At 47.2% G+C, this 27,099-nt stretch overlaps 1 protein-coding gene across 2 annotated transcripts in view; it reads left to right on the top strand.

The window, feature by feature from the left end:
• Nucleotides 1-9,054: 9,054 nt before the first annotated feature.
• RIPOR2 (RHO family interacting cell polarization regulator 2) overlaps nt 9,055-27,099 on the top strand; it is a 237,940-nt gene continuing 219,895 nt past the window's right edge. For both annotated transcript variants that reach the window (XM_068236991.1, XM_068236989.1), the window contains exon 1: nt 9,055-9,381. In XM_068236991.1, coding sequence (XP_068093092.1) covers nt 9,309-9,381 — 73 coding nt within the window. In that variant the 5' untranslated portion in view covers nt 9,055-9,308. The remainder of the gene's footprint in view (nt 9,382-27,099) is intronic.

Here is a 27,099-nt window from a genome sequence, read left to right as displayed (position 1 = left end):
GCGGGCTGCACTCCAGTTTATGTGGGCTGAACCAAAGTCTGTGCGGGCTGCACTCCAGTTTGTGCGGGCTAAACCAGAGTCTGTGCGGGCTGCATTCCAGTTTGTGCGGGCTGAACCAGAGTCTGTACGGGCTGAACCAGAGTCTGTGCGGGCTGAACCAGAGTCTGTGCGGGCTGAACCAGAGTCTGTGCGGGCTGAACCAGAGTCTGTGCGGGCTGAACCAGAGTCTGTGCGGGCTGCACTCCAGTTTGTGCGAGCTGAACCAGAGTCTGTGCGGGCTGAACCAGAGTCTGTGCGGGCTGAACCAGAGTCTGTGCGGGCTGCACTCCAGTTTGTGCGGGCTGAACCAGAGTCTGTACGGGCTGAACCAGAGTCTGTGCGGGCTGAACCAGAGTCTGTGCGGGCTGAACCAGAGTCTGTGCGGGCTGAACCAGAGTCTGTGCGGGCTGAACCAGAGTCTGTGCGGGCTGAACCAGAGTCTGTGCGGGCTGAACCAGAGTCTGTGCGGGCTGAAACAGATTGAGAGTTTCCGATGGCAAATGATGAATAGAGGCTGTGGAAAAATATTTTCGCCTGGGCTTAACCTTGCTGACAACTTTTAGAGCGGAATTAAGACTTCTTTGCAGTGGGAATTGAGTGCTGATTGTGGGAATGCTGAGGAGCTTGACCGAGAGAGGTGAATAAAGAGTTAACAGGTGGAGGAGGAGAGTTGAGCAAAGTAGACAGAGAGTTCCAGGTGAAAATGAAAGGAAAAGCAGATTAATGCTTACAGATTCCCTGACTAATTAGTAACTGCACTGAATTAATACAACTCTGCAGGAATGTCTCATCCTTTTTTTTTTGTAATAATCCACAAATGTCTCCTCATCATCCTCTAATAATTAGATTAGACTCTGAACCAATTCCTTATCAAAAGGTGGGGAATATGCATCCCGCACTGGAGGGAAAGCTACTTCCCTCAACACTTCAACAAAAGCCTGGGCCTCCTGTGTAGTGAACAGGCGTTGCTTAATGAAACCATACATATTAGCATAAGTCTGCTGCAAGTAAGGTTTAGAATACTCTGAGACAAAATCATAACAATGGTTCTTATTTTCTTCAGCCAGTAAAAAAAAATATAAAGCCTTTTGATAAACCATGTTATACAAATCCTGGAACCAGTGTTTTCTGCAGTGGTGTGATATATGGCCAGAACTTACTGTTATAACCAGGTTTGCTTAGGGAACACCACAATGGCAGAGAAACACAAGACAGGATTTGAATAAGTTTAAACACACATTAATTATAGAGTGTACCAGTGAAGTAAGCACAGCAATGCAGACAAATAGCAAAATCCCAAGACACCGCATACATAACCCCAAACCACCCCAGCCTATCTATCTATCTAACTAATACCAAAATACACAATGCAAATATATACAATAATATACAGGGTAAATATATGTTACGGCCAGAACCCGAAGTCTGGCCACTTCGGGTTCTGGCCGGTCAGAATGCGAAGTGGCCAGCTCCTGCGGCCAATGTGCGGAACAGGTATGCATATTGGGCTTTGGCCGGCCAAGTCCCGAAGTTTTGCTCACCGCTCCCCGCCGCCAGCTGCTCTCATCTCCCCAGGAAGCCCCGCTCATCGCTCCTCCCCCTGCTGCCGCTACTCAAACCTCTGATCAGGGCGACCAGAGAGGCAGAGAGCGGCAGCTCATGCGACCCGCAGGACGCAAACACTTCAATGCAGAAGTGACATCATTGAACACTTCCGCATATGAAGTGTATGAGTCCGGGCGAGTAGCGTGCGCGCTGCCTCCCTCCGCCTCTCTGATTGCCCTGAACGGAGGTCAGAGTAACGCAGGCAGACTCCAGAAAAGCCCCAGCAAAGCACCCCAGCCCACTGCCCAGCAAAGCTCCCCAGCTTAAAAAGGTACCCAGCAATGCCCACCCCCAGCCATGCAAATCCGCCCCCCCCCCCCTCCAGCCATGCAAAGCACCCATCAAAGACCCCCCTCCAGCCATGCAGAGCCCCCCCAGCAAAGACCCCCCCCCCCCAGCCATGCACAGCAAAGCATTTCCAGCCATGCAGAGCCCCCCAGTAAAGACCCCCCCAGCCATGCATAGTGCCCAGCAAAGCACCCCCAGCTATGCAAAGCGGCCAGCAAAGACCCCCCTCCCCAGCCATGCAAAGCGCCCCCCCCAGTCATGCAAAACACCCAGCAAAGACGCCCCCTCCAGCCATGCAGAGCCCCCCCCATCCATGCACAGCAAAGCATTTCCAGCCCTGCAGAGCCCCCCAGCAAAGACCCCCCCAACCATGCATAGTGCCCAGCAAAGCACCCCCAGCTATGCAAAGCGGCCAGCAAAGACCCCCCCCCCCCGTCCGCCAGACCATGCAAAGCTCCCAGCCATGCAAAGCACCCCCCCCCCCACACCAGACCATGCAAAGCTCCCAGCCATGCAAAGTGTCCCCAGCCATGCATCCCCCCCTCATCTGTGACTAATCACCACTGTAGTTTGATCTCTACCCTGTGTGACTGCCACAGCAGAGCAGTTAATTTAAAAGCACAGGATGTTATTATTTATTTATTGCAGGATTTGTATCACTTTCAGAGCAGAGAGGAAGTTCCGAGTGCCATTCATGATGCAGGACAGGACACGGGATGTTCTGGGATTTGTACGTTTTGGACTTTGGCCGACTGACTTTGGCCATTTCTAGAACTGGCCGGCCAATGTCAGAAATTCTCAGCATTTTGGACTTTGGCCGACGTCAAATCGGCCAGTTCCAAAAACGGCCGGCCAATTCTAGAATTGGCCAATTTCTGGTTTTGGCCATAACATATACAAGAAACACAGGACCAAATCAGCAGACAATAATCGTAGTCAAACAAGCCAAGATTCAGGTAAGACAGATAGGACAGGATATCAAGGATCAGACACAAGAGACAGGAGAGGCCAGGCAGCTCCTCAGGGCAAGGGAACGGAAGTTCTGGCACCTGCTGCAAGCCAGAGCAGTCCTTATATGTCCAATCACCTGCTGCAACAATTTGCAAAGATAACAGAATGGTGGTGACCTCTGCTGGTGGAAGAGAGTCCATACACAAGGTTGCTTGCGCCATCTGTAGGTGAGGTCAGGAATAAACGACAACAGAGCCATCTGCTGGTGGCTGATGAAATAACTGACAAAATCATGCATTTGCTGCCACCAGCAGGAAGAAAAAGACATAGTTCCTGACACATGGATGTGCCCCTTTTCCACTTATGAGATTAGAATTTCCCCCAATTGCAAATGCAGTCAGGAAAAAAAGTTGTACCATGAAGGTGAAAACTGCATTGAAAAAACAGCCAATCAGGGGCGTTTTGCGATTAGCGCCTATCGCAAATGCGTTACCTGCAGCAGTTTTAAGGCGATTATGGAGTGATCACGGTACAGTGCTTATAAAGTGCTTAACCCACTTAACCCCACCTGCCCCACTTAAAGGACTTACGAGCCCAAAACCGGAAAAAAATGTGTTTACCTGTATCAATTTGTAACGCACGGAGGACGCCATCCGCAGCGTGGATCGGGGAGGGCGGCCCCAGAGCTGCGCAGCCGCACTCGCGTCGGTGCGGACTGCGCAGCCGCGGCCTCCTCCGGCGGCCATATTTGAGGAGGAAGGAGCGCCCGACCCGGGCTGTGGGGTCGGGGTCCGGCCGGGGGGAGCGAATGCAGCGGGGACCCGGCGGAGCTGCACGGAGGCCGCGGATGGCGTCCTCCGTGCGTTACAAATTGATACAGGTAAACACATTTTTTTCCGGTTTTGGGCTCGTAAGTCCTTTAACCCCACATTCGCCACCTGCCCCACTTAACCCCACTTGCCTAACTCAACCCCACCTGCCTTTATACTAATAAAAAGGATATATGTAGCAAAAAACTGAAGAAACTTGTAGAGTTTATATGCAAAAATACAAAAGATTTTTATTGAAGACAACACTTGTGCAAAAATATTTATAAAATGTATCCGTCAGGGAACATTTTCCATAGCAAAGAATGGCAAAAATGCATCAGTTGTTAACATCAAGATTAGTGCAGTTGTGCAAATTGAGACGACTTGTTTCGGGATAGACCCTTCATCAGGCCTCCACAAATAAAGACAAATCTGTATAGTTAACACATGTTCCTTATAAACATCTGGACAACATGAAGCCAGGTATAACCACTCATCCAATTTTCAGACACGGGAACCGCACAAGGCAGGAGCTGGAGAGGAATGGCATTTTCTTCATTAACAACAGAGGCAGTACATGAGTGGCAAAGGGGCTTCTTATAAGAAGAAAATTTATTTTTACAAATACCATATTTGTTAACATGGTTGGTCTTTTCTGAGGCTTTACTTGGAACAAGATCCTGAAAGGACATGAGATAAAAGGTGGGCATCAGAAACTATCCACTAGCATAACATATACCACGGCATGCTACACAATAGCCACAGGACTTACTCGGTTTGCAGTGTTTGGAGACATGTTCGCGCTTTGAGAGGAGGAGTAGGCCATGGTCCGTTAAGGCCAACCCAGCAATACACTGCATTTTTATAGTGCAGTCAATTTAATCTCCCCTCTGGGGTATTTTGGCATCCCTCATGTGTCAAACGATCCACTCATATCTGGCGGAAGTGAACTGCCATGATCACTTTCTGGCTGCTCTGTCTGGGGATCACTTCCATTGCTGCACGTGAAAACGCCACGATACTAAGCCTGCAACAGGGGTCTAGCGGCTGGGAAACAGGCGCCTGGCAGCAATACTTCACGCCAGAGCTCTGGGTGCCATGCGAACCACTGTCTCACCTGCCTCCTCTGGGATTCAGCACCAGTCTGCCCCCCGAAGGTGAGATAACAACACCCTTTACCCTTGCACTCCTCGACAGAGCCCAGCAGGAAGATTTTGTTTCCTCCTATCCCAAGGGACAGGAAAGCACTGAGTGGTGGAAATCGGAGTAGCCTTTTTAATCTGTTATGTGCTTAGTGTCCCTTTGATAGGAGGAGCATTCTCATGGTCCCTGTTGTGGAGGACAAGTAGAACTATTAACCTATTGGCAGTTTCAAATGAAATATTTAATTTAAAACTGCTGTGCACAATTTCTGCTGCTAAATCTTGTTTGGCTGCCTACAGCAGCCATGCAGAGAGGGCAGCAGGGAGCAGTTATAGTTACCTGTCCCGGACGGCTTCTTCTCTTCCTCCACCTGCGGCTCTGAACTTCTGACATGTGATATGACATGTGATTGGGATCCAGGAGACAGTGTCAGTGTTTCAGCACCCAGAGGCAGTCTTAGAGTACCCCCAGCCTGGGGCGAGTGTCATATGTGGGACCTAGAGCCATAAGTGTAGGCCATATACTGTACCACCACGGTCACAGACTAGTCAGCCCCTAATGCAGTGCGCCTTATTATTGTTTAAAAACAATTTTGTAATTGTAAGAGGTCTAATGCAAGTTTTATATCAACACAGTGTTATTTCTGACCACAAGATCAAGGAGTTTATTAATTGTACTTTGCTGATACAGCAAATCTCTATTTTATGCAAACTTGCTATCTCTTCATACAGCACACATAAACTTTCAGAGAAATGTACTGTGCATTCATAATGTACACTGCATTTGCATAGATGTTGTACCCAATAGTTTTCACTGTGAAGTCTATACCAAATATTACCACTGAGACACCAGTTTGGTAAAGATGAGAAATGCCATCATGATCTGGAAGTGAGCATATTTATTACAGGCTACATTAGTTTCAGCACGCCCTGTACCACTGGATACAACACTTGTGACAGTCTCGGTGAGTCCAGCTTATGTTATACCCCTCCAGCTCCAGGCTCCACTCACTTAAAAAAAGCTCCCCTCAGACTGAGGCTCTTACTGGTTGGCTGCAGCTCTTCCTGGTCGTGGGAAAAGCCTCAGTCAGCCTGAGAGGGGCGTTTAGGTGAGCGGCAGGAGCAGCGGGCATGAACATACCTGCGGCGCGGGCCCCCTTCAGCCCTACCACCCCCCCACCCCACTCCACCCCAAGAGACTCTTTCATCACACTCTCTTCCACCACCGGGTGGTGCTGTAACACTGACACAATCTCCTGGATCCTGATCATGTCATATCATGCGGTCGTGGGAACCGAGAAGACATGTAGGGGTTACATTGTTGCCACAGTGGAGGAAGAAAAAAGCCAATCCAGCCATCTGGACAGGTAACTATAAAAGCTCCCTGCTGCCCACTCTGCATACCCTGCCAGGCTGGGGAAGGTAGTTTCAGCAGCAAGAAAAATTTGGCCCTGCAGCCAAATAAAGTTTCACTTTATTTGACTGGTCGAATTTCAAATTGCATAAAATTTGAATTAAATTTGCATGCAAGTTGGAATTTTTAGCACCACATTGGCCATCTCTAGTAGGTACAAATGACTGCATACAGGAAACTCCCCACAAGGCAAGCGTTTTGTATAGACGCTAGTGAGTTTGACGCAAGATAATAATGATACTAATCATATCGGTAATACTATATTACCCACATTATACTATGTAGCACCGATACAATGCATTCCCATTAGCCTACTTTCAGCTATATTTAGCTGAAAGTATGCTACATACCAGGGGCGTAACAATAGACCCTGCAAGGGATGCAGCCGCAGGGGGGCCCAGAAGCCACAGTGGGGCCCTGGCCTGAGAGACTGACAACTAAGTGTAAGGAGAGAATAAACTTTCTGCTCTTTGCACAATTGTTCTAATGACTGCATCTGCTCAGCCACTGATAACGAATTATACAAAGTATTGTAGACAACGATTTTTAGACAGTCGCTATTCAATGTGCAGGGGGAGGGGGCCCCATCCAAAGTTTTGCAGGGGGGCCCAGCGATTTCTAGTTACGCCCCTGCTACATACAATACGCACCCCAAACACTAATCTAACCACACGCCACATGTCTGACAGTGCTTGACACATGCTGTGGTTATCAGTGAGCAAAAGACTACCTCCTGGTAAATCAGAGTGTAGTTCGAATCACAGGACAGAACCCTGGGCAGGCCAAATGCTTGCAAGTGCCCAGAAGCAGCTGACTTGAGTGAAGGTGCCTAAGGGCATACAATATCATTGCATTGCAACTCGATGCATTATTCCCATGGGGCTTTCACGTGGAGTATGGTGCGGTGCTTTCCTACACAGTAACCCACAACATGGCCTCTATTCATAAAGCATTCCCACATGCGGTAATGCTCAAAACAGCTGACTTTACCGACCATTTAGCAAAGTGTCAATTCATAAAAGCTGTTTCCGCATGAAAAGCTACAATTCCTGAGCAGTGCGGGAAATTACCACCTTATGTGGTGATTATCTAAACACATGTCTCTACATGTCAATTCATAAAGAGTAGAGCAAGTGGAATTGGGACGGAGAATACCGGCTGTTTAGAAAAGGAGATAAGCATGCGGATAACAGCCAAGCTAATGGGGACAGACCTCCCAGGCAGCAGCAGTGAGAAGAGAACAAAAAAGGCTTTCCGGAATACCCAGGCTGTGTTTTTTAACCTCTTGGGTATCTGTTTTCAGATATACTTCACATCAGAAAGCCTGCATGTGTAACATTTCTTGAAGTTCTTCTAAGCTGCTGCAATTAAATAGATTGTTTAGAAAGACTATTGACAGATTCAGAGAAGATTCAGGGCAAGGAGAGGCAGTTTTTAAAAAAATGCACATCTAAAGGGAAGTTGGGGCTGCCTCCTTTAGGCCTCTTTCACAGTGCGACGTTAAAGTCGCACGTTAGAAAATGTCCCAGTGCAGACTAACGCACAGCAATACAAAGTCTGTGCGACATTCACAGTGCACACGTTGCGTAGCAATATTTAGAAAGTGCTGCATGCTGTGCGTTTAGCAATACATTTGCTGCGTTATGTGTGTTGCACATGCTCAGTAATGTTTTTTGTTTTAAATGTAACGCATGCGCCGTTTTCATTCCATCAGTATGCAACGAAAACGGTGCACCAAGAGACACATAACGTAGTAAAAAATAACTTCAATTTTATAACCTACATGCGCTGCGTTAGGGGCACGTTGTGTGACTTTAACATCGCATCAAACGCAACGTCCCACTGCGAAAGAGGCCTTATAGTAACTCTGTCTCTGCACACTCAGCCAGCACCGCTAGTTTAGTGCGGGAATTCCCGAAGTGTAAACATTTTTAGCACACAAAAGTCTAAAATACCAATGCAGTGTTTTCCCTCCAAGATTTTTTTTACCGCAATTTTTTATGAATAGAGCCCCATGCCGTGCCTTAACCGGGAAAAATATGCGTTTACAGTGTGGCATACTTGTATGGTCGCACCGCTATGTTACTGCGCAGTGCAACTTTTCGGCTATGTTGCACGTGAAATGGCCCTGAATACTAATAATCCAAGTCATATAGGCGTCAGAATTTGGATGTTGTCAACACTGCGCAGATCTTTATGCCTGCTCACTTTTTCAGCTCACAGCAGCACATCTGTTTCAGGAATACATACAGAGTGGCTGCCTATATGGACAGTATAATGCTTAACATGTTCTAAGGGCTCTTTCACACTTGCGGCGATTTTGTGCGTTAACGCAAACGGCTAACGTTTGCGTTAACCAAGGTAGAATGAAAGTCCATAGACTTTAATTTTACCTTTCACACCCGAAGCTGCGTTTCGACTCCGACGCACTGGGGCGCAGTTTTTCCTCCAACGCACCCGCGAGCCTGCGTTTTCCGTCGGGTTTCATTACCAGCTACCACCGCTGATTGCGTCGCACCCCAGATACCCGACGACACGCCGCAGGCAGACAACGCGTGCAGGAGAAGTGCTCCTGCTCGCGTTGTCTTATGTGAAAGAGCCCTAATAATCAGTTGCATTTAGAACAGCTATTGCTTCTTCCTTTACTTGCTGCCAAATAAAAACACATTCTGCCTCTGAATTATAATAATCCAGTGCCATTTTGTTAGTCGTGCATAATCAGTTCACAAATGCATCCTGGGTGTGCCAACCAGCCTTTTAACCACATATGTATCTATAGCTACATACAGCAGCATATCTCACATAGCATGTGCACACATCCCCCTCAGCTCCCACCAGCCAATTTAACTTCCTGCTCGCAGAGAAACACCGATTCCAGCTAGTAGTTATCCACCAGCAGGACCCCGGAGTCATCCTCACCTACCCATCAACACACTACAGGGGAACATAAAGGAAGGCTGAGTCCGTTATGTGGATGTTGCAGCTCAGCCAGGAAGCTTGGCAGTCACAGTTCCTCCTGCTCTGATCACTGCACATTGGACTGTCGGGCTGTGTGTGAAGATGTCTGCAGAGGAGGACAGGAGCCCCTCGCCACAGGATGAGATGGAGGAGGCACAGGACGTCTTCTCTGAAGGTAATGTGAGGTGTTGCTATTCACTGGGCTCCCTAATGAATATTCTTGAGTGGAAAGGATTTTGCAGACTCATCTAATACTGTAGCTAATGAAAATAAATGTTGAGACATTCTTATGGTTGTCCCTCCTCCTAGCTATCTCTGGGTAGCCTTGAGCAGCTTATAAATCCATATTTTATTTGGAAATTAATGCTGCAAAAATTATAACCATAACATAATCAGTAATGTTGATACACCAGGCCAGTTTCAAGCTTAGTCATCTGACACATTCACTTTTATATGCCACATTTGTTGAACTGACTTTGAATCACTAGCTGACCACTCAACATGTGATCTTGAGGGGCAGGTCACATGGCTGGCGGGTTTTGCCATGGCCAAATGTGTTTCCGCACAGAAAAGCGGTATTTCATATCAGGGCCGGGCCGAGGCATAGGCTGGAGAGGCTCCAGCCTCAGGGCGCAGTGTAGGAGGGGGTGCACAATTTATTCAACTGTCATTCCTAATTGTGTATGAAGCAGAAAGAAATAAGAAAATGGGATACATAGCAGTGACTGCAAGCCAGATAACTAGATATTAAGGTGTTGGGGAGGTTGTGGGCCCTGTGGCGCCTCTTAGTCTAATAGCAATCAGTGTTTGATGGCTCGGGTGGCAGGGATGGAGGGGCGCACTTTGGTGTCTCAGCCTTGGGTGCTGGAGGACCTTGTCCCTGCTCTGTTTCATATCCTTTGCAGTTGCATTTGAGTCCTAGAGGGATAGACCATAGCTGCGAATGCCACCGACACCAGAAGCTACATGTAGTGGTTGGGAAACCTCAATCAGCCGTGGTGCTTGACTAAACTACGGGGGACGAACGCTCCCATTCATCTCAATAATGATGCCATTGCAACGCGGTGGATCACAAGCGGTAAACACCAGCAGCTGTCTGAATTGGCCCTTAACCTCTTGAGGACTGCAGGGCTAAACCCCCCTAGTGACCAGGCAATTTTTAGTTTAAAAGGCCACTGCAGCTTTAAGGCCAAGCTGCAGGGCCGCACAACATGGCACACGAGTGATTTCCCCCCCCCCCCCTTCTCCCCACCAACAGAGCTCTCTGTTGGTGGGGTCTGATCGCTCCCCCCATGTTTATTTTTTTTTTATAATAAATATTTGTGTTGCCGCTTTTTTTTTTTAAAAAAAACCCTCTTCCTTTAAATCCCTTCCCTCCCTCGCTCCCTCCCTCCCCACAGCCGGCCAATTACGGCGATCGGCTGTCATAGGCTTCTGCCTATGAGAGCCGATCGCTCTCTTGTCCCCCAGGGGGACAGCCGTGTCACACGGCTGTCCCCAGTGCAGCGCTGCTGCTGATCGCAGCGCTGCACAGAGTAAATAGATGGCGATCACGCCGTCTAACAGTCTCCCGAGCGGCAATAGCTGCTCGGAGACTGAAGGCGGGGTGGAACTCCGCCCCCCAAGCAGGAGATGCGCGCGCAGCCTGCGCGCGATCTCCTGCAAAACAGAGCCCTAGGACTTTACGCCAATTGGCGTTAGGCGGTCCTGGGGCTGCCGCCGCGGCCACGCCTACCGGCGTGACGTGGTCGGCAAGAGGTTAAAATAATTCACTAATACAGTTGAGATAAATTGCAGTTGCCTGTATTCATAAATGAAATGAGAATTTTGCCACAAAACTGCAGTTTTCCTAAATGTGATTTTTCTGGACAAACTATCGATAAAATAATTTCTAACTGGAAGTGTTAAAATAGAATCGTGAAACTAAACACAATTTTTCTCGTCATCAACCGAGAACAATCAGATGTTGTTGTATATAGCCAGCTGTTGTGTGTGGGCTGTTTTCAATGGTAGCAGTCTAAGCTACATACCAGCATGAGATATCTGTTGCCCAAAATTATAGTTCATTCATGATCATTTTGGGCAACAGTCTCCTATCTATACAGTTATCCATTCTCCAGTAAACAGGAATATGTGACTGATATGCAAATTCTGGTTGAACAGGAGTTTGATCTGTTTTGGGAGCGGCTAATTAATTAATTGGCAGCTTGAGTAATCAGCTGCCAGCTAACTGATTGGCAGCTCCCAGGTCTAACTAGTGTACATGTCTATAATATTTTCTGGATTGCATGCAGATTGTATGCAACTTTGAAATGGTCCAGTGAAATTCTCTTTTAGCTGATTTTGATGTGCCATTTCCAAACTGCATACAGTGTGCCATACATTTTATATGCAATCTGGCATTGTAAGCATCTCATTCACCATCTATAATGATTATAAAAATGTCTGGATTCTGATTTTTGGAACAATATTTTGTTTCACAAGAAGCAGAATTCTGAACTGGAACTTTGTATGCTGGCTATTCTGATTCAGAAACCAACGATTAATTATCTGACAGCTGATGAATGAGAGGATCAATAATTAACCTTCCAAATATAATTTGTTTTGCTCACTGAAGGACTAAAAAGCCCTCCTATTGCTCTTCCTTCTCCATTTAATAACTGAGTATGCATACCTCCTAACATTTTGAGATAAGAAAGAGGGACACTTCAGCCACACCCATGCCACGCATACCATAAAGATTTCATGAGAAAAATATGTTTTATAATTCAAACCACACTGGTCCTTTCTATTGTGGTTCATTTTCCTTCATTTTAAAATTAGTAATATATCAGTTTTAAAGGATGGGAATAAAGTTTAGAGGCAATTAAACACACTTTTTAAATAGAGACGCACGCACGCACGCACACACACACACACACACACTTCCAAAGATGGACTGTCCCTCTGAAAAAGGGACATTTGGGAGCTATGGAGTATGCATTGCCCTATTAAAGATCATATAACCAAACCCTACACATCACCCAGTATGCATGCAGCAATGCAATCACTTGTGGCACACTCCAAGGCTGCCAGACTGTGGGTACCAGTCATACATGTGGGAGGGCGTCATGTACTGGGGATGAGCAGGTCAAGTACAGCATTTCAGGATAGACCTTTTTGACACTAGAAATCCTGGTCCTGCAAGGGGAGCCAAAGCTCAAAAATGGATTTAACTACCTATGTACACTCCCCCTCCCTTTTTTTTGAGGTTACTATTTTTACACTAATTGCACACAGAGGCTGGGTCTGCATATACTGCCCAGCCTCTGTTGCTATACTGATCCCCCCCCCCCACAGGCCCCCCTGCGCTCTGCTTACCCCCCAATAATCATACGCCGAGCTGTCGACACGCAGTGTGTCGCAGCTGGCTGTTTACCTTTCATCTGTCACTCTCGCCACTCCCCCGCCTCCTCCATAGCTCCAGTCCCCGCCCGCGTCCCTTCCCTCCAATCAGCGGGGAAGGAAGGGACGCTATGGAGGAGGCGGGGGAGTGGCGAGAGTGACAGAAGGTAAACAGCCGGCTGCGTGTCGACAGCTCGGCGTATGATTTATGGGGGGCACAGCAGAGCGCAGGGGGGCCTGTGGGGGGATCAGTATAGCAACAGAGGCTGGGCAGTATATGCAGACCCAGCCTCTGTGTGCTAATTCGCGTTCTTAGAACCCACCTCGGGTTATCTTTAAACCCAGGTGGAGACCCAGTCATCCTTTTTCTTTCTAGACTTTTTGCTGCCTGAGGCAAACTTGTGAGGATGTGCGCGCCCCCTCCCCAAATTTGGAATAATCGCACAGCACCCAACAATTTACTCTGCTTCATTTAAGCTTAACACAATAGCACACTGGCTGGCTGTGAGTCTGTGGCTGGGTTCACATATGAAATGGCGTGAAAGGCTGCGTTTTATGTCGTGTTTTATGTTTTAATGTGTGCGTTTTTGGTGCATTTTGTTTTTCCATTTATGCAAATCACTAGGAAGACAATAGGAAGCGGAAACAAAGCATAAAAAATTGGGGGGGAAAAACGCATACCATTGCGTTTCCATTGACTTGCTTGATATGCGTTTTTGATGCATCTATGAATATTATGCAACCAAACCAGCGTTTTTAAAAATGCAGGTTTGAAAACTGATATAAAACGCATATGCGTTTTTTGTTCATTTCCTGCGGCCCATAGACTTCCATTAGTGGCAAAAACACAGCGTTTTATGCAGCGCTAGCGTTTCTGCTATGTGTGCTCCCAGCCTGTGCTCACCCTCAGCCACTACATTCCTCCTCCCTTCTGCTGTGCAAGTCAAATGAAACACTGCTCCTTTCCTGTCTCCCCCTCCTCACTCATTGCCAGACTCCTCACACAGCACAAGCAGCTGCTTTTCCCCAATGATAACCTCTTCAGTTCGCTCTCCTCTCACTTCTCCTTCTGCTCTGACTGCATGCTGTTAGTGTAAACTCAGTACAAACATGCTTCCCCTGTATTCTCTGCGCCTGATGCAAATGTTTCACCTTGCTTCATGATAGAACCGGCCCTGGTAAGCGGTATGATTACAGGTACACTAACCAGATGCTAGTTTCTTTACTATAAGGCTAAGTTCACAGTGGCAGCTGCCTGCAGTACGCACTGCATTACCATACCGCAACCTGTCATACCACAACGCACCTGCAGTACTGTGAACATCGCATAGGTGGTGCATTGCAGTGCGGTAAGCTGCATTGCAAAGTGATTGTTATACCGCACCACTGTGAACTTTGCCATTGATTCCTTCACTTGGAACAGTTATGCTGGTTAGGTGTTGATTTTATCAATGGCACTCCGGAGCTGTATACGGTACTTGGGCACTATTGGTTGGCCTCGCAGAAGACCTTGACCATTAATGCGATATGACAAACAATTATCTTTTAAAGAGACACTAAACTTTATTGCCCGGAAATAGCCGTGCAAAGTTCCACGACTTTGCAGGTTGCAGATTTTGCTACACTGGTCTAGGTGCACTGTTTCAGTTTGCATTTCATTGGTTAGATTCCACATATACTTGACTGACTTCATGTACATGGTAGGCTGCTTCTCACCCACATACAGCGCATACGTTTGTCACATAGTTACAGATTGCCCAGCGAGCTTATGATGAACCAAAACTCCTAGGAGTGTGTAAGAGGCTAAAAAGGACCAAAAAGCCCTCTTACTAAGCAAAACAGAAGTTTGCCTGCCTAATAAGGTATTTGTGATTATTCAGGTTGGAGCGAGCATATGTCTCCCACAATGCATCGCTGCTGAATATGCAAATTGTCCCTTTGTTGTCCTTGTAAGCTAAACACACCTCCAGGACTGCTGGAATGCAATGATGTATCAGCTTGTTAACTGTACTGTGGGAGACATCATATAAACCTGAATAATCGCAAATACCTTCTGTTTTAAGAAGACAAGCTTCTGTTCTTATTGGTCTTGTCCATAATGGCTAGATGGAATTTATCTGTAAGGCTAGGTTTACAGCAGCACATTGCAGTGCTGTGTTATAAAGTCTTAGAACGCAGCTTACTGCACTGCAATAAGAAGTCCTATGTGACATTCACAGTGCGGCGGTAACGTCACATGGTATTGTATTGTGTTGTGTTATGGTAACGCACTTCTGCAGTGCGTTACCTCTAAAAACACACGTTACCAGGTACAGGAAAGAATACTTTTCATTTCCTGTATGCTATACTGTACCTACCGAATGTGACGTTAATGTGCATTACCACTTTTTTTGTTGCGTTGTGATGTTACATTGCAACTTTAAGGTCACATCACAGCACAACATCCTACTGTGAACCTAGCCTAACAATATATTTTGAAAGGTGTAGTGTGGTCTGTATGTAAGATTTTCAGAAGTTGTATCTGGGAAGAAAAAAGAGAACATAAGCTGAGTTCCTAAGCCAGATGGTTAAGCTGAGCACATTTGTAACTGCTATGTTGTTTAAATACGTATCCTGTAAGGTCTTGCTACAGGGCCATTTACTTACATGAATTTCTGTAATGTGATCAGAATTTGCATGTAATATGTACACTACATGTATACATATACTGTATGTATAGGTGCAGTTTTGATTGGCCAATCACTAACTAATTTTACCATCTCCATGTAGTAGGGGGCCAACAGATGTTGAATACTATGAACACATTGTGTAGGAAAGTAACTAAACGCTTAGAAAAGCGCTATTGACAAAACCGCATCGCCCACCCAAGTGCCGGGAGAAGAAAAAAAAGCGTTTAAAAAAAGCCCAATGCGGATGGACACACGAGGGCAAAACAATGGGAACTGACAGGAAAATTGGTTCTGTCCTAGAGGTGAAAAGACCTGTAGGCCGAAAGTGGTTAAAGCTACATCTCTGAAGTAGAGGAGTACTCCAGAAAACTTCTGCTGTAAAAATTTGTTTCTGTCCATTACTGCTGCTACTTAACTTGAAAATGTTATGGAATAGTGACATGGGGTTATTGTTTTAGATACAATAGAAAGCAGTGCATAGTGGTGTGTTTTTAAGATTTTGGTAGTTTGAGAGAGGCAGTCTGATTTTACTCACTGAGGTGTGGCTCACAGGAACTCATTCATTTTAACCACATAGGGTTTCTTGTTCGTTACCATAGTTTACACATGTTATGGTCTCTTAGCAACAACTACCGTGAATTAAGGATTCACTCCAAGCTCATCAATACATTTTTTTTTGTATATATTTTATTTTACAAAGTACATTGATCATCCACTTGTCACTTTTGTGTTTCACAGTCCTGTTTAGTGGTGTAGCTATAGAGCAATGAGTCTCTATATAATTTTTACAGAGAGCCACCTTCCCTTCAGGGCTAAGTTCCCCAAGCCTGTACATATCCTATTGCTTTACCCCCAGTTCCTGCTATGATTTACAAAACTGGTACGGTTCTTGGATATTTGCTATGACATGTAAACGTAGCCAGCCTTGGGTCACAAGATGCCTGTGTGAGAACTTGCTGTGGTGCACCCTGTCCAATTAAGGGAGGGATCACACTTCAGTGTTCGCCCCAGAAATTTTTGGGGTTCATTTCCGTTAGCCGGGCGCATCCACTAGGTGGTGATAAAACTCTGCACAACTCGGCTTACAGCATAGGAGGAGGTGAGCTGATGACAGCCGGGTGGTCACCAAAACTAGCCAGGTGCAGCATCCAGCTAAAAGAGCCTGGGGAGAACACTGCACATTTCATCTGTTTTACATAACTTTTGAGCACTCAGCAACTGAAAGAATACCAAAAAGTAAGTGAAAAAGTATTATCAGAATTGAGTATTTTCTTGCTTACAGGCATTTTATTGGAAAGGTGTGAAAATATCACCTAGGGGAAAAAAAGATACTTGTGCATGGGCCATATAGAATACTAGGTAGTGTAGATAATAAAAAATTATATAACACTTCTAGAAATCTAGAGACTCTAATAATAATAATCTCCCCTTGTGGGTACTCACCTTGGCAGGGGGAAGCCTCTGTGGGTACTCGCCTTGGCAGGGGGAAGCCTCTGGGGGTACTCACCTTGGCAGGGGGAAGCCTCTGTGGGTACTCGCCTTGGCAGGGGGAAGCCTCTGGGGGTACTCACCTTGGCAGGGGGAAGCCCCTGGAGGTACTCGCCTTGGTAGGTAGGGGGAAGCCTCTGGGGGTACTCACCTTGGCAGGGGGAAGCCCCTGGAGGTACTCGCCTTGGTAGGTAGGGGGGAGCCTCTGGGGGTACTCGCCTTGGTAGGTAGGGGGAAGCCTCTGGGGGTACTCACCTTGGCAGGGGGAAGCCTCTGGGGGTACTCGCCTTGGCAGGGGGAAGCCTCTGGGGGTACTCACCTTGGCAGGGGGAAGCCCCTGGAGGTACTCGCCTTGGTAGGTAGGGGGAAGCCTCTGGGGGTACTCACCTTGGCAGGGGGAAGCCCCTGGAGGTACTCGCCTTGGTAGGTAGGGGGAAGCCTCTGGGGGTACTCGCCTTGGTAGGTAGGGGGAAGCCTCTGGGGGTACTTGCCTTGGTAGGTAGGGGGAAGCCTCTGGGGGTACTCGCCTTGGTAGGTAGGGGGGAGCCTCTGGGGGTACTCGCCTTGGTAGATGGGGGGGGGGGGAAGCCTCTGGGGGTACTCGCCTTGGTAGATGGGGGGGGGGAAGCCTCTGGGGGTACTCGCCTTGGTAGGTAGGGGGAAGCCTCTGGGAGTACTCGCCTTGGTAGGTAGGGGGAAGCCTCTGGGGGTACTCACCTTGGCAGGGGGAAGCCCCTGGAGGTACTCGCCTTGGTAGGTAGGGGGAAGCCTCTGGGGGTACTCACCTTGGCAGGGGGAAGCCCCTGGAGGTACTCGCCTTGGTAGGTAGGGGGAAGCCTCTGGGGGTACTCGCCTTGGTAGGTAGGGGGAAGCCTCTGGGGGTACTCGCCTTGGTAGGTAGGGGGAAGCCTCTGGGGGTACTTGCCTTGGTAGGTAGGGGGAAGCCTCTGGGGGTACTCGCCTTGGTAGGTAGGGGGGAGCCTCTGGGGGTACTCGCCTTGGTAGATGGGGGGGGGGAAGCCTCTGGGGGTACTTGCCTTGGTAGGTAGGGGGGAGCCTCTGGGGGTACTCGCCTTGGTAGGTAGGGGGAAGCCTCTAGGGGTACTCGCCTTGGTAGGTAGGGGGAAGCCTCTGGGGGTACTCGCCTTGGTAGGTAGGGGGAAGCCTCTGGGGGTACTCACCTTGGCAGGGGGAAGCCCCTGGAGGTACTCGCCTTGGTAGGTAGGGGGAAGCCTCTGGGGGTACTCGCCTTGGTAGGTAGGGGGAAGCCTCTGGGGGTACTCACCTTGGCAGGGGGAAGCCCCTGGAGGTACTCGCCTTGGTAGGTAGGGGGAAGCCTCTGGGGGTACTCGCCTTGGTAGGTAGGGGGGGAGCCTCTGGGGGTACTCGCCTTGGTAGGTAGGGGGGGAGCCTCTGGGGGTACTCGCCTTGGTAGGTAGGGGGGAAGTCTCTGGGGGTACTCGCCTTGGCAGGGGGAAGCCCCTGGAGGTACTCGCCTTGGTAGGTAGGGGGAAGCCTCTGGGGGTACTCGCCTTGGTAGGTAGGGGGAAGCCTCTGGGGGTACTCACCTTGGCAGGGGGAAGCCCCTGGAGGTACTCGCCTTGGTAGGTAGGGGGAAGCCTCTGGGGGTACTCACCTTGGCAGGGGGAAGCCCCTGGAGGTACTCGCCTTGGTAGGTAGGGGGAAGCCTCTGGGGGTACTCGCCTTGGTAGGTAGGGGGAAGCCTCTGGGGGTACTTGCCTTGGTAGGTAGGGGGAAGCCTCTGGGGGTACTTGCCTTGGTAGGTAGGGGGAAGCCTCTGGGGGTACTCGCCTTGGTAGGTAGGGGGGAGCCTCTGGGGGTACTCGCCTTGGTAGATGGGGGGGGGAAGCCTCTGGGGGTACTCGCCTTGGTAGGTAGGGGGGAGCCTCTGGGGGTACTCGCCTTGGTAGGTAGGGGGAAGCCTCTAGGGGTACTCGCCTTGGTAGGTAGGGGGAAGCCTCTGGGGGTACTCGCCTTGGTAGGTAGGGGGAAGCCTCTGGGGGTACTCACCTTGGCAGGGGGAAGCCCCTGGAGGTACTCGCCTTGGTAGGTAGGGGGAAGCCTCTGGGGGTACTCGCCTTGGTAGGTAGGGGGAAGCCTCTGGGGGTACTCGCCTTGGTAGGTAGGGGGGGAGCCTCTGGGGGTACTCGCCTTGGTAGGTAGGGGGGGGAGCCTCTGGGGGTACTCGCCTTGGTAGGTAGGGGGGAAGTCTCTGGGGGTACTCGCCTTGGCAGGGGGAAGCCCCTGGAGGTACTCGCCTTGGTAGGTAGGGGGAAGCCTCTGGGGGTACTCGCCTTGGTAGGTAGGGGGAAGCCTCTGGGGGTACTCACCTTGGCAGGGGGAAGCCCCTGGAGGTACTCGCCTTGGTAGGTAGGGGGAAGCCTCTGGGGGTACTCGCCTTGGTAGGTAGGGGGAAGCCTCTGGGGGTACTTGCCTTGGTAGGTAGGGGGAAGCCTCTGGGGGTACTCGCCTTGGTAGGTAGGGGGGAGCCTCTGGGGGTACTCGCCTTGGTAGATGGGGGGGGGGAAGCCTCTGGGGGTACTCGCCTTGGTAGGTAGGGGGGAGCCTCTGGGGGTACTCGCCTTGGTAGGTAGGGGGAAGCCTCTAGGGGTACTCGCCTTGGTAGGTAGGGGGAAGCCTCTGGGGGTACTCGCCTTGGTAGGTAGGGGGAAGCCTCTGGGGGTACTCACCTTGGCAGGGGGAAGCCCCTGGAGGTACTCGCCTTGGTAGGTAGGGGGAAGCCTCTGGGGGTACTCGCCTTGGTAGGTAGGGGGAAGCCTCTGGGGGTACTCGCCTTGGTAGGTAGGGGGAAGCCTCTGGGGGTACTCACCTTGGCAGGGGGAAGCCTCTGGGGGTACTCGCCTTGGTAGGTAGGGGGGGGAGCCTCTGGGGGTACTCGCCTTGGTAGGTAGGGGGGGAGCCTCTGGGGGTACTCGCCTTGGTAGGTAGGGGGGAAGTCTCTGGGGGTACTCGCCTTGGTAGAGGGAGAGCATGCAAATACCTTTTTTCTTTTCTATCTATCTATCTATCTATCTATCTCTATTTGGAATACAAAAGTATGCTTTAATTCCTAGCTACTAATGTTATCTTGAATTGTATTTTGAGATATGTAGATTTTGACTTTAGAGTGCTAGCAACTATATTTGTCAGAGCTGTATCATCCACAAAGAAAACCTAGGCAGTTGCCTAGGGCCTGAAGAGAGTCTAGGGGCTTAGTGCCCCCACCACATCTTACTAAACTAAACAGGTGACAATCAGCAGTGGGCCTAAATTGCTATCTTGCCATTAATTTTAATCCTTTCCTGATATTTTGGAGTGGTTGTACGGAAGTGCTTTATGTATGGTGGTTGGTTAGCTCTGGTTAATACATATTTCAGGTGGGCTTGCAAGCAAATTCCTGGCACTACGGTGGCATAGTGGTTAGAACGCTCGCCTTGCAGCGCTGGGTGTACTGTTTGAATTCCAACCAGGGCACTATCTGCATAGAGTTTGTATGTTCTCCATGTCTGCATGGGTTTCCTCCCAAAAACATACAGATACGTTAATTGGCTTCCCACTAAATTGGCCTCAGACTACAATGCACACATAGACACATGGTTTTGGTAGGGATTAGATTGTGAGCCCTTCTGAGGCCTCTTGCACACTACATGCAATTCCATGAAAGACCATTAACTGAGGAGACAATATATACACTGTGCAGCGCTGCGGATGTCAGTGCTAAATAAATACTAATCATTATAATAATCATGCTAGAGGCCCAATCATTTTCCACTTGACAACCAGTTCATGTAAGACTGAGGTTTTCGCATTCGTATTGCTTCACTCTTTGTTTACTTTGACAACATATTTCAACAAGTAACCACACAAAAGATGTGTATCTTTTTAACATGCTTTCATTTGTTTATCTGCATTAGGCCAGCCTTTGATGGTGGCACACATGCTAGGATTTTGACTTGCTTTTTATCCACATACCTGAATTTCAGTCAGCTAAGCCATGCAGGTACAAATTACCCATGACTGATAGCAGATTTCCAGGAATTATGGGGCCCATGAACTTCTACAGTGATGACTAGATAATAGCAGATCATGACCAAGTTATTAATCATGCAGTTATGCAATACCACATTTTGTAAACCATTAGTAGCAGATAATTGTGACTACCCATGATCACTGGAGAAGGGAATTTTGTCAATTTACTTGAAAAATCTGTTATTAGTCACAGGCAACTCTTACCAACACCTACAAGATCTTGTATTTTAGACCTTGGTGAACTAAATGTTGCTTGAAGTGGTATTCAAACAGTGGCATTCAAATGGTTAAAACACAGTTCTTTGTTCTTCAGTGAAAAGCTCCATGCTTCTTCAGTGAAAATAGCTCTTTATTCCATATCAAAGATTAAAAAGAAACAGCATGGTGTATTGCAGGACAGCGAAAGCTCCGCTGTTTCGGGTCATCTACCCTTTTTCAAGCTGTAAAAGCACAACATCCACACTAAATGCCAACATATCAGCTGTTTAAATAGTAAACTCTAACAAACCTTTGGAACTGGATTTTACTAATCACCTGAGTGTGCACAGGTGATTTGAGTCTTAGCACGTCATTTTTTTTTTTTTATTTTTTTTTTCCTGATGATTTTTTTTTCCCCCATTGGTGCTTCTTCAGTGGGCAGCTTCTGGTCTCATCCACAGGTGATAACATTATCTGTTTACATCCCTTTGTCAGATATGTTTAGTAAACTTTAGCAAACTGCCAAAACTGAACTATACTGAGCTGAGAAGTAGAAATAGCTGAGAAGTGATCACTAGATAGATTTTAATATATAAATACAGCAGCTTTGCAATAAAATACAATGGTAGCAATCAAAACAATTTGTAGACAGTAGTAGCAGCAGCAGCAGTTTGTAGACAGACAATATTTCGTGTGCACAAAAGCAAATATAACTGTATGGGTAATAAAAAGTTGGAAAACACATTTTGATTGAATTATGTCAGAGCTGCCTGTTTCCCACTTTAATGTATCAATAATGCATAAGAAATAAAGAAAAGGCAACTGCCAGCTATCCAACACACACACATATAAAGAAAAAAAACGAGAGCCCAATATAGTGTAGTAAGTATTTGAACAGGAAGGGAATAATGAAAAGTAAGTATTATACTTACAAACCGGGGTTGCCCCTAAGGTAACCACTGTAAAGGGGAGATTAGGCCTGTCCCCACTCAGGACTAAGATGTCACTCTCTGTGGATAGAGGAAAAAGAGGGTGTACCACCCTTCCACCATGGGTGGATATCTTGATTTGTAAAGGTGTACAGAGGCACCACAAGGATAAAATATGCTAAAATCGTATAAAACGTTCAGGAGGCGGTGGTGGACCAGCCACTCCAAAACAGACACGACACTGTCGATAAAGGTAATCACAATTTATTCACATACTCCCAGAAACAACTGACAACGCGTTTTGCGGGTATATTCCTGCTTCTTCAGGCAATAACAAATGGGAGTACACACAGTACAGTCTCAAGGTCACGATAAGCGCCTCTGTACACCTTACTCACTCTTACACACTCACACTCTTACACACTCACACTCTTAGGGCCCATTCACACTTGTGCGGGAATCGAGCGATTCCCGCTCACGGCAAACCCGCTACACAATGTAGCGAGTGGCAGTGTTCTCACTGCCGCGGTTGCGGTTAGCGATAACCGCAACCGCGCTGCATGCAGCGGTTTGCCGGCGACGAGCGTTCCGCGATTAGCGATCGTGATTAGTGTGCACAGCACGCTAATCGCGATCGCTCCAAAACCGCCGCAGTGTCCAGTGATTTTTTTTCCACGCTAATTGCGGGAAAATCACTCCCGCAAAACGCCGGCGGTAATCGCCGGCGTTCTGCGGTTCTAAGTGTGAATGGGCCCATACACACTTACTCTATACACACTCACACTCTATACACACTCACACTCTATACACACTCACACTCTATACACACTCACACTCTATACACACTCACACTCTATACACACTCACACTCTATACACACTCACACTCTATATATATACACACACACACACACACACACACACACATTCTTACACACTTTTTGGGGTAGATGGAATCGTTGCATTAGTTGTTCCATACTCCTTCTAGGGGCTCAAAACATGGCACAGTGATGGGAACCGATGCTAAATGCTTTTCTGCTCAGTAGCAGAAAAGCGTTAAGTATCGGCTAAATGAAATGACAGCAGCCGGCTCTGTGAACCGACCCTTACTACTTGCATCAAAGAACTACAGAGCTCAATCTCCTGTGTTTACATAGGAATGGGTTACATATGCCTGGAGTGGGCATCAGTTTGACTACCAAATTACTAAATAACTGTGCTTTTTAAAAATTCTCTTGTGAGCAAACCTTTAGTGGGCATTGAATTTTACACAGATTTGTTAGGTAACTAGTCCTTGCTGGTGCTTGCCTCAAGATTGCATAACAATGCACGTGTTTTCTGCTATTTATCAGACAAATTGATGGAACTGATACTTGCATTGAAAAGGCAGGAAAGAAGTCTAGCCAAAATTAGAAAAAAATGGACATTTGTATTCTGAATAAAATTCAGCTAACAATGCTTCAGTTCCTCTCTGTTAGCTGAGCCATCCATCCCTTTTGCATCCATTGTACACGGTGTACCAGTCTGTAGCAGCATGTTGTGCAGCAATCCTTTTGTTGGGAGCACCACTGACTGCTAACAGCCCTTTCAGTTGATATTTGGATGCGAGTGACATTCTCAAAGCTTGTGTAAAGACAAAATTAGGTGGTACTTTATCACCTGGGCAACCGAGAAGTCAACCTCCGTATTGGATTGGCAAATTGCACAACGAAATGGTGAACAACAGAAATGAGACGCTTATAATCCTACATTATGTAAACGCCTACAGCAGGCTATCGATTGAGGTAGTGTGGAGTTGTTTGTCTTTATTATGTATTGTTTGACATTAAAATGCTTCTGAAACCACATGTTCATATTAACCAGTGTCTGAGTGTTTGCAAGTAAGCGCTCCTGTGAAAACGCTGTCCATGCAGTGGGCATAGTCTGACACCTTCCCGTGAAGGAATTGGCTTCCTACATAATCCAAACAGTAGAATGCTGTGGCAGACAAGATGCAAAGGGAGGGAGTGAAACTCTATCCACATCAGCAATATACAAGTTGTGGCTTGTGTGTTTTTTTTTTTTTTTTTTTTTTTTTTTTTTTTTTTTATATGAATTGCAGATTTTACCTTCTTGTGTGTTACCATGAAGCACGAGTGTACAATGTATTTTTAACAAAGCATTATTAATAAATTCCTCTAATAATTGCATTGTCGCTCTTTGGGCCTGACTTTCTTAGGCCCGGTTCACATTAGCGTTCGCTGTCCGGATTCGCCTGATCGGATCCGGACCGTATACTGTACAAACGGAACGGACGTTCCGCATAGCAATGCAAAGTCTATGCGGGCGTTCACACGTGTCCGTTCCAAACGGAGCCGGATCGGATCCGGACTCCGGACACTTTTCCAACATGCTCTATTTTTGGGTCCGGATCATCCGGCCGACGCACCCGGACCGGAGCCTGACTGCACCATCCGTACATAGAAACCAATGGGAAACAGAAAGCACAGAACACCCTGGCATTACAAACCTGACGTTCTACCCCACTTCCTATGCGTTTTCTAGCGGCCATTTTGGATGGGGACACATGGGGCCAGCATTTCTGGAGTGGAGCAGCAGTGACTTTGTGCTGGAGCTGTTTAGCAGTATGTCGAACGTGGAGGTGAGGCCCTACACAGCGAAGGACCTGATTCTACAGGTGCACCTTCTGCTGACCTCCCAGACCCCAACAATATTTATATAGTTTATCTCTTTTACCAAACGGATCCGGATCGCAGCCGTATCAATACGTATGCAAACGGACCGGATCTGGATCGGAACCATACGGTTACGATCCGGTCCGTTCTTTACAGAAACTTAAGTGTGAACAGGGCCTAAGTCATTGGATCGCATTTAACAGTCCTTCAGCTTGTTTTCCCCACCATACCAGTTGAAGAGGAACTCCAGCCTAAACAAACATACTTTCATTAAGTTACATTAGTTATGTTAATTAAAATAGATGGGTAATCTCTTAACCACCCTGTTTTAAAAGAACAGGCAAATGTTTGTGATTTCATGAGGACAGCCATCTTTTTGATTAAAAAGGAGGTGACAGGGAGCATGAGACACAGTTCCTACTGTCCTGTGTGCTGATCACCCCTCCCAGTTGCTAGGCAACGTGAATAACCCACATAGAAATCCCATCATGCTTGCAACAGAACCGGCAAGCTGCTACTATACGCCCGGCAGTTTTCTTTGATGGTGGAGCTTAGCTCAACAAATGCAGCTAAATAAAAATCAGCATAAAATGATGCTTTTGTAAGAAAAACTAAGTTCTGAAACTGTTAAACACCAAGCCTTTTCAGTTCTGCTGAGTAGATTTTTAGTCTGGAGGTTCACTTTAAGTATGCAGGAACTGATCACTTCTGTGTTAAAGCTGCAGTGCCCTGAATTGTAAAAAAATAGCCTGGTCACTAGGGGGGTGTAAACCTATGGTCCTGAAGTGGTTAAACAGACTGGAATTGCTGTGTATGTGTTTTATACTTTCACATTGTGAATGAAAATCGGCATATCGCTGATGACAGAGAGGTGCGACTAAAGCCCTACTACCAGGGTTTATCGCAGAGGAACGTAGCCTCTGGGGAGGACATGAAGGGAGGCAACAGAGTTCATGGGGCTGGAGGAAGCCCAGGTTATACTTTTACTTGTCTCAAGTTCACTTCAATAAGGCTCAACACACACCATACAATCTTGGTTGTTCAATCTTACCACTTTCATGTAGTATAAGAGCATATCCAATCATTCAAGGTATTTTCAATCTGTTGGCCCTTATACTACATAGATTTGGTAACTCTGTACAACCAAGATTGTATGGTGTGTGAGCTTTAGAGTGGCCAATTTCTGGCCAATTGTATCACCTTTGTGTAGTATGAGGGCCAACAGATTTTGAATACTATGAACAGATTCTGCAGGTAAGCTCTCATACTATATGGAAGTGGTAAAATTGTCCAATAAAAATTGGATGTACCAGGCTTAAGATATACCCACAGTTAGATTGCTGGGGGCCTGAACGATGTTCTTGGTTCCTTTCTGCACCCTCTGCATACATTCTTAGGCCTGGTTCACAATTGGTTAAAAAAAAATATTTGTTTAGCAGAACTAAACAGACCAGATACTAAAGGATGTGAACAGTCATATGTTAATCAATAGGATCCATTTACATGGATCCGCTCCGCCGAATGGACAGCTAGTTTGGGGAGGGATTTATTTATTCCTGGATTGACTGACCTGTTGCAGTGACCACGTGCTAACGGAATGGAGGGTCATGCATTGAAAACTGGTTTTATAAACTGCGGAGTCGGATGATTTTTGTACAGTGTCCACAGCCCTGCCGTTCTGCTAATGTGGCAATGTGAGTACGGTATACCTTCACAATATAATTACATCACATTGGCAATGCATTTATATTGTCTGACACACTGCAACTCACCAGTGTGAATGTAGCCTAAAAAAAACCATACGTGAAATTTATGACTACGGCTGTAGTCACAGTGGGACGTTGCGTTTTAATGCGACGTTAAAGTTGCAACATGTCTGCATTAAGAGGTAACCGCACTGCAGGCAGTGAGTTACCACAACGCAACAGGGTTTTTTTTTTTTTTTTAATGCGACTTTAACGTCGCACTGTGAACGGCCCATAGGTTTAGCATTGCAGTGCGGTAAGCTGCGTTATAAGACTTTATAATGTGCGATCATAACATCCCACTGTGAATGCGACCTGAAGGCGAAGCCATGTACCACCATTTCAGTATTTTGTAGAATTGTCAGGTAGTTTTGAATGGGCATTTCATACCGGGAAGCCCCCTACTATCCCCTACTATATAATGATTTATGATTACATAAAGCAGTCGCTGCATGAAAAATGACCAAATTCTGCACAGCAGTAGCTTGTCAAAGTACTGCAGCCAATACCAGTTAGTATTAATGAGGGTCAGCAAGATGACCTGTTATGTAAGCGTCCTTTGAAAGTGCTTGCATATTTCAGTTCCTTCTAAACGATGACCTGTGTGACCGATCTCAGCTGTGTGTGTGCGCATCTGCATTAGAGGACAGTGAATGTCTTAAATGTCTTCCAGATTGCACAAAGCTGTAGAGTGGTCGCATTAATTATAAATGGAGGGCTTTGCGCTTGTTTTTGTAACTTGAGATGAGTGATGTC

Source organism: Hyperolius riggenbachi, chromosome 5, assembly GCF_040937935.1.
Source record: "Hyperolius riggenbachi isolate aHypRig1 chromosome 5, aHypRig1.pri, whole genome shotgun sequence".
NCBI classification, from domain to species: Eukaryota; Metazoa; Chordata; class Amphibia; order Anura; family Hyperoliidae; genus Hyperolius; species Hyperolius riggenbachi.
The sequence above is the reverse complement of the archived record's forward strand: the minus strand, read 5'-3'. Positions and strand labels throughout refer to the sequence as shown.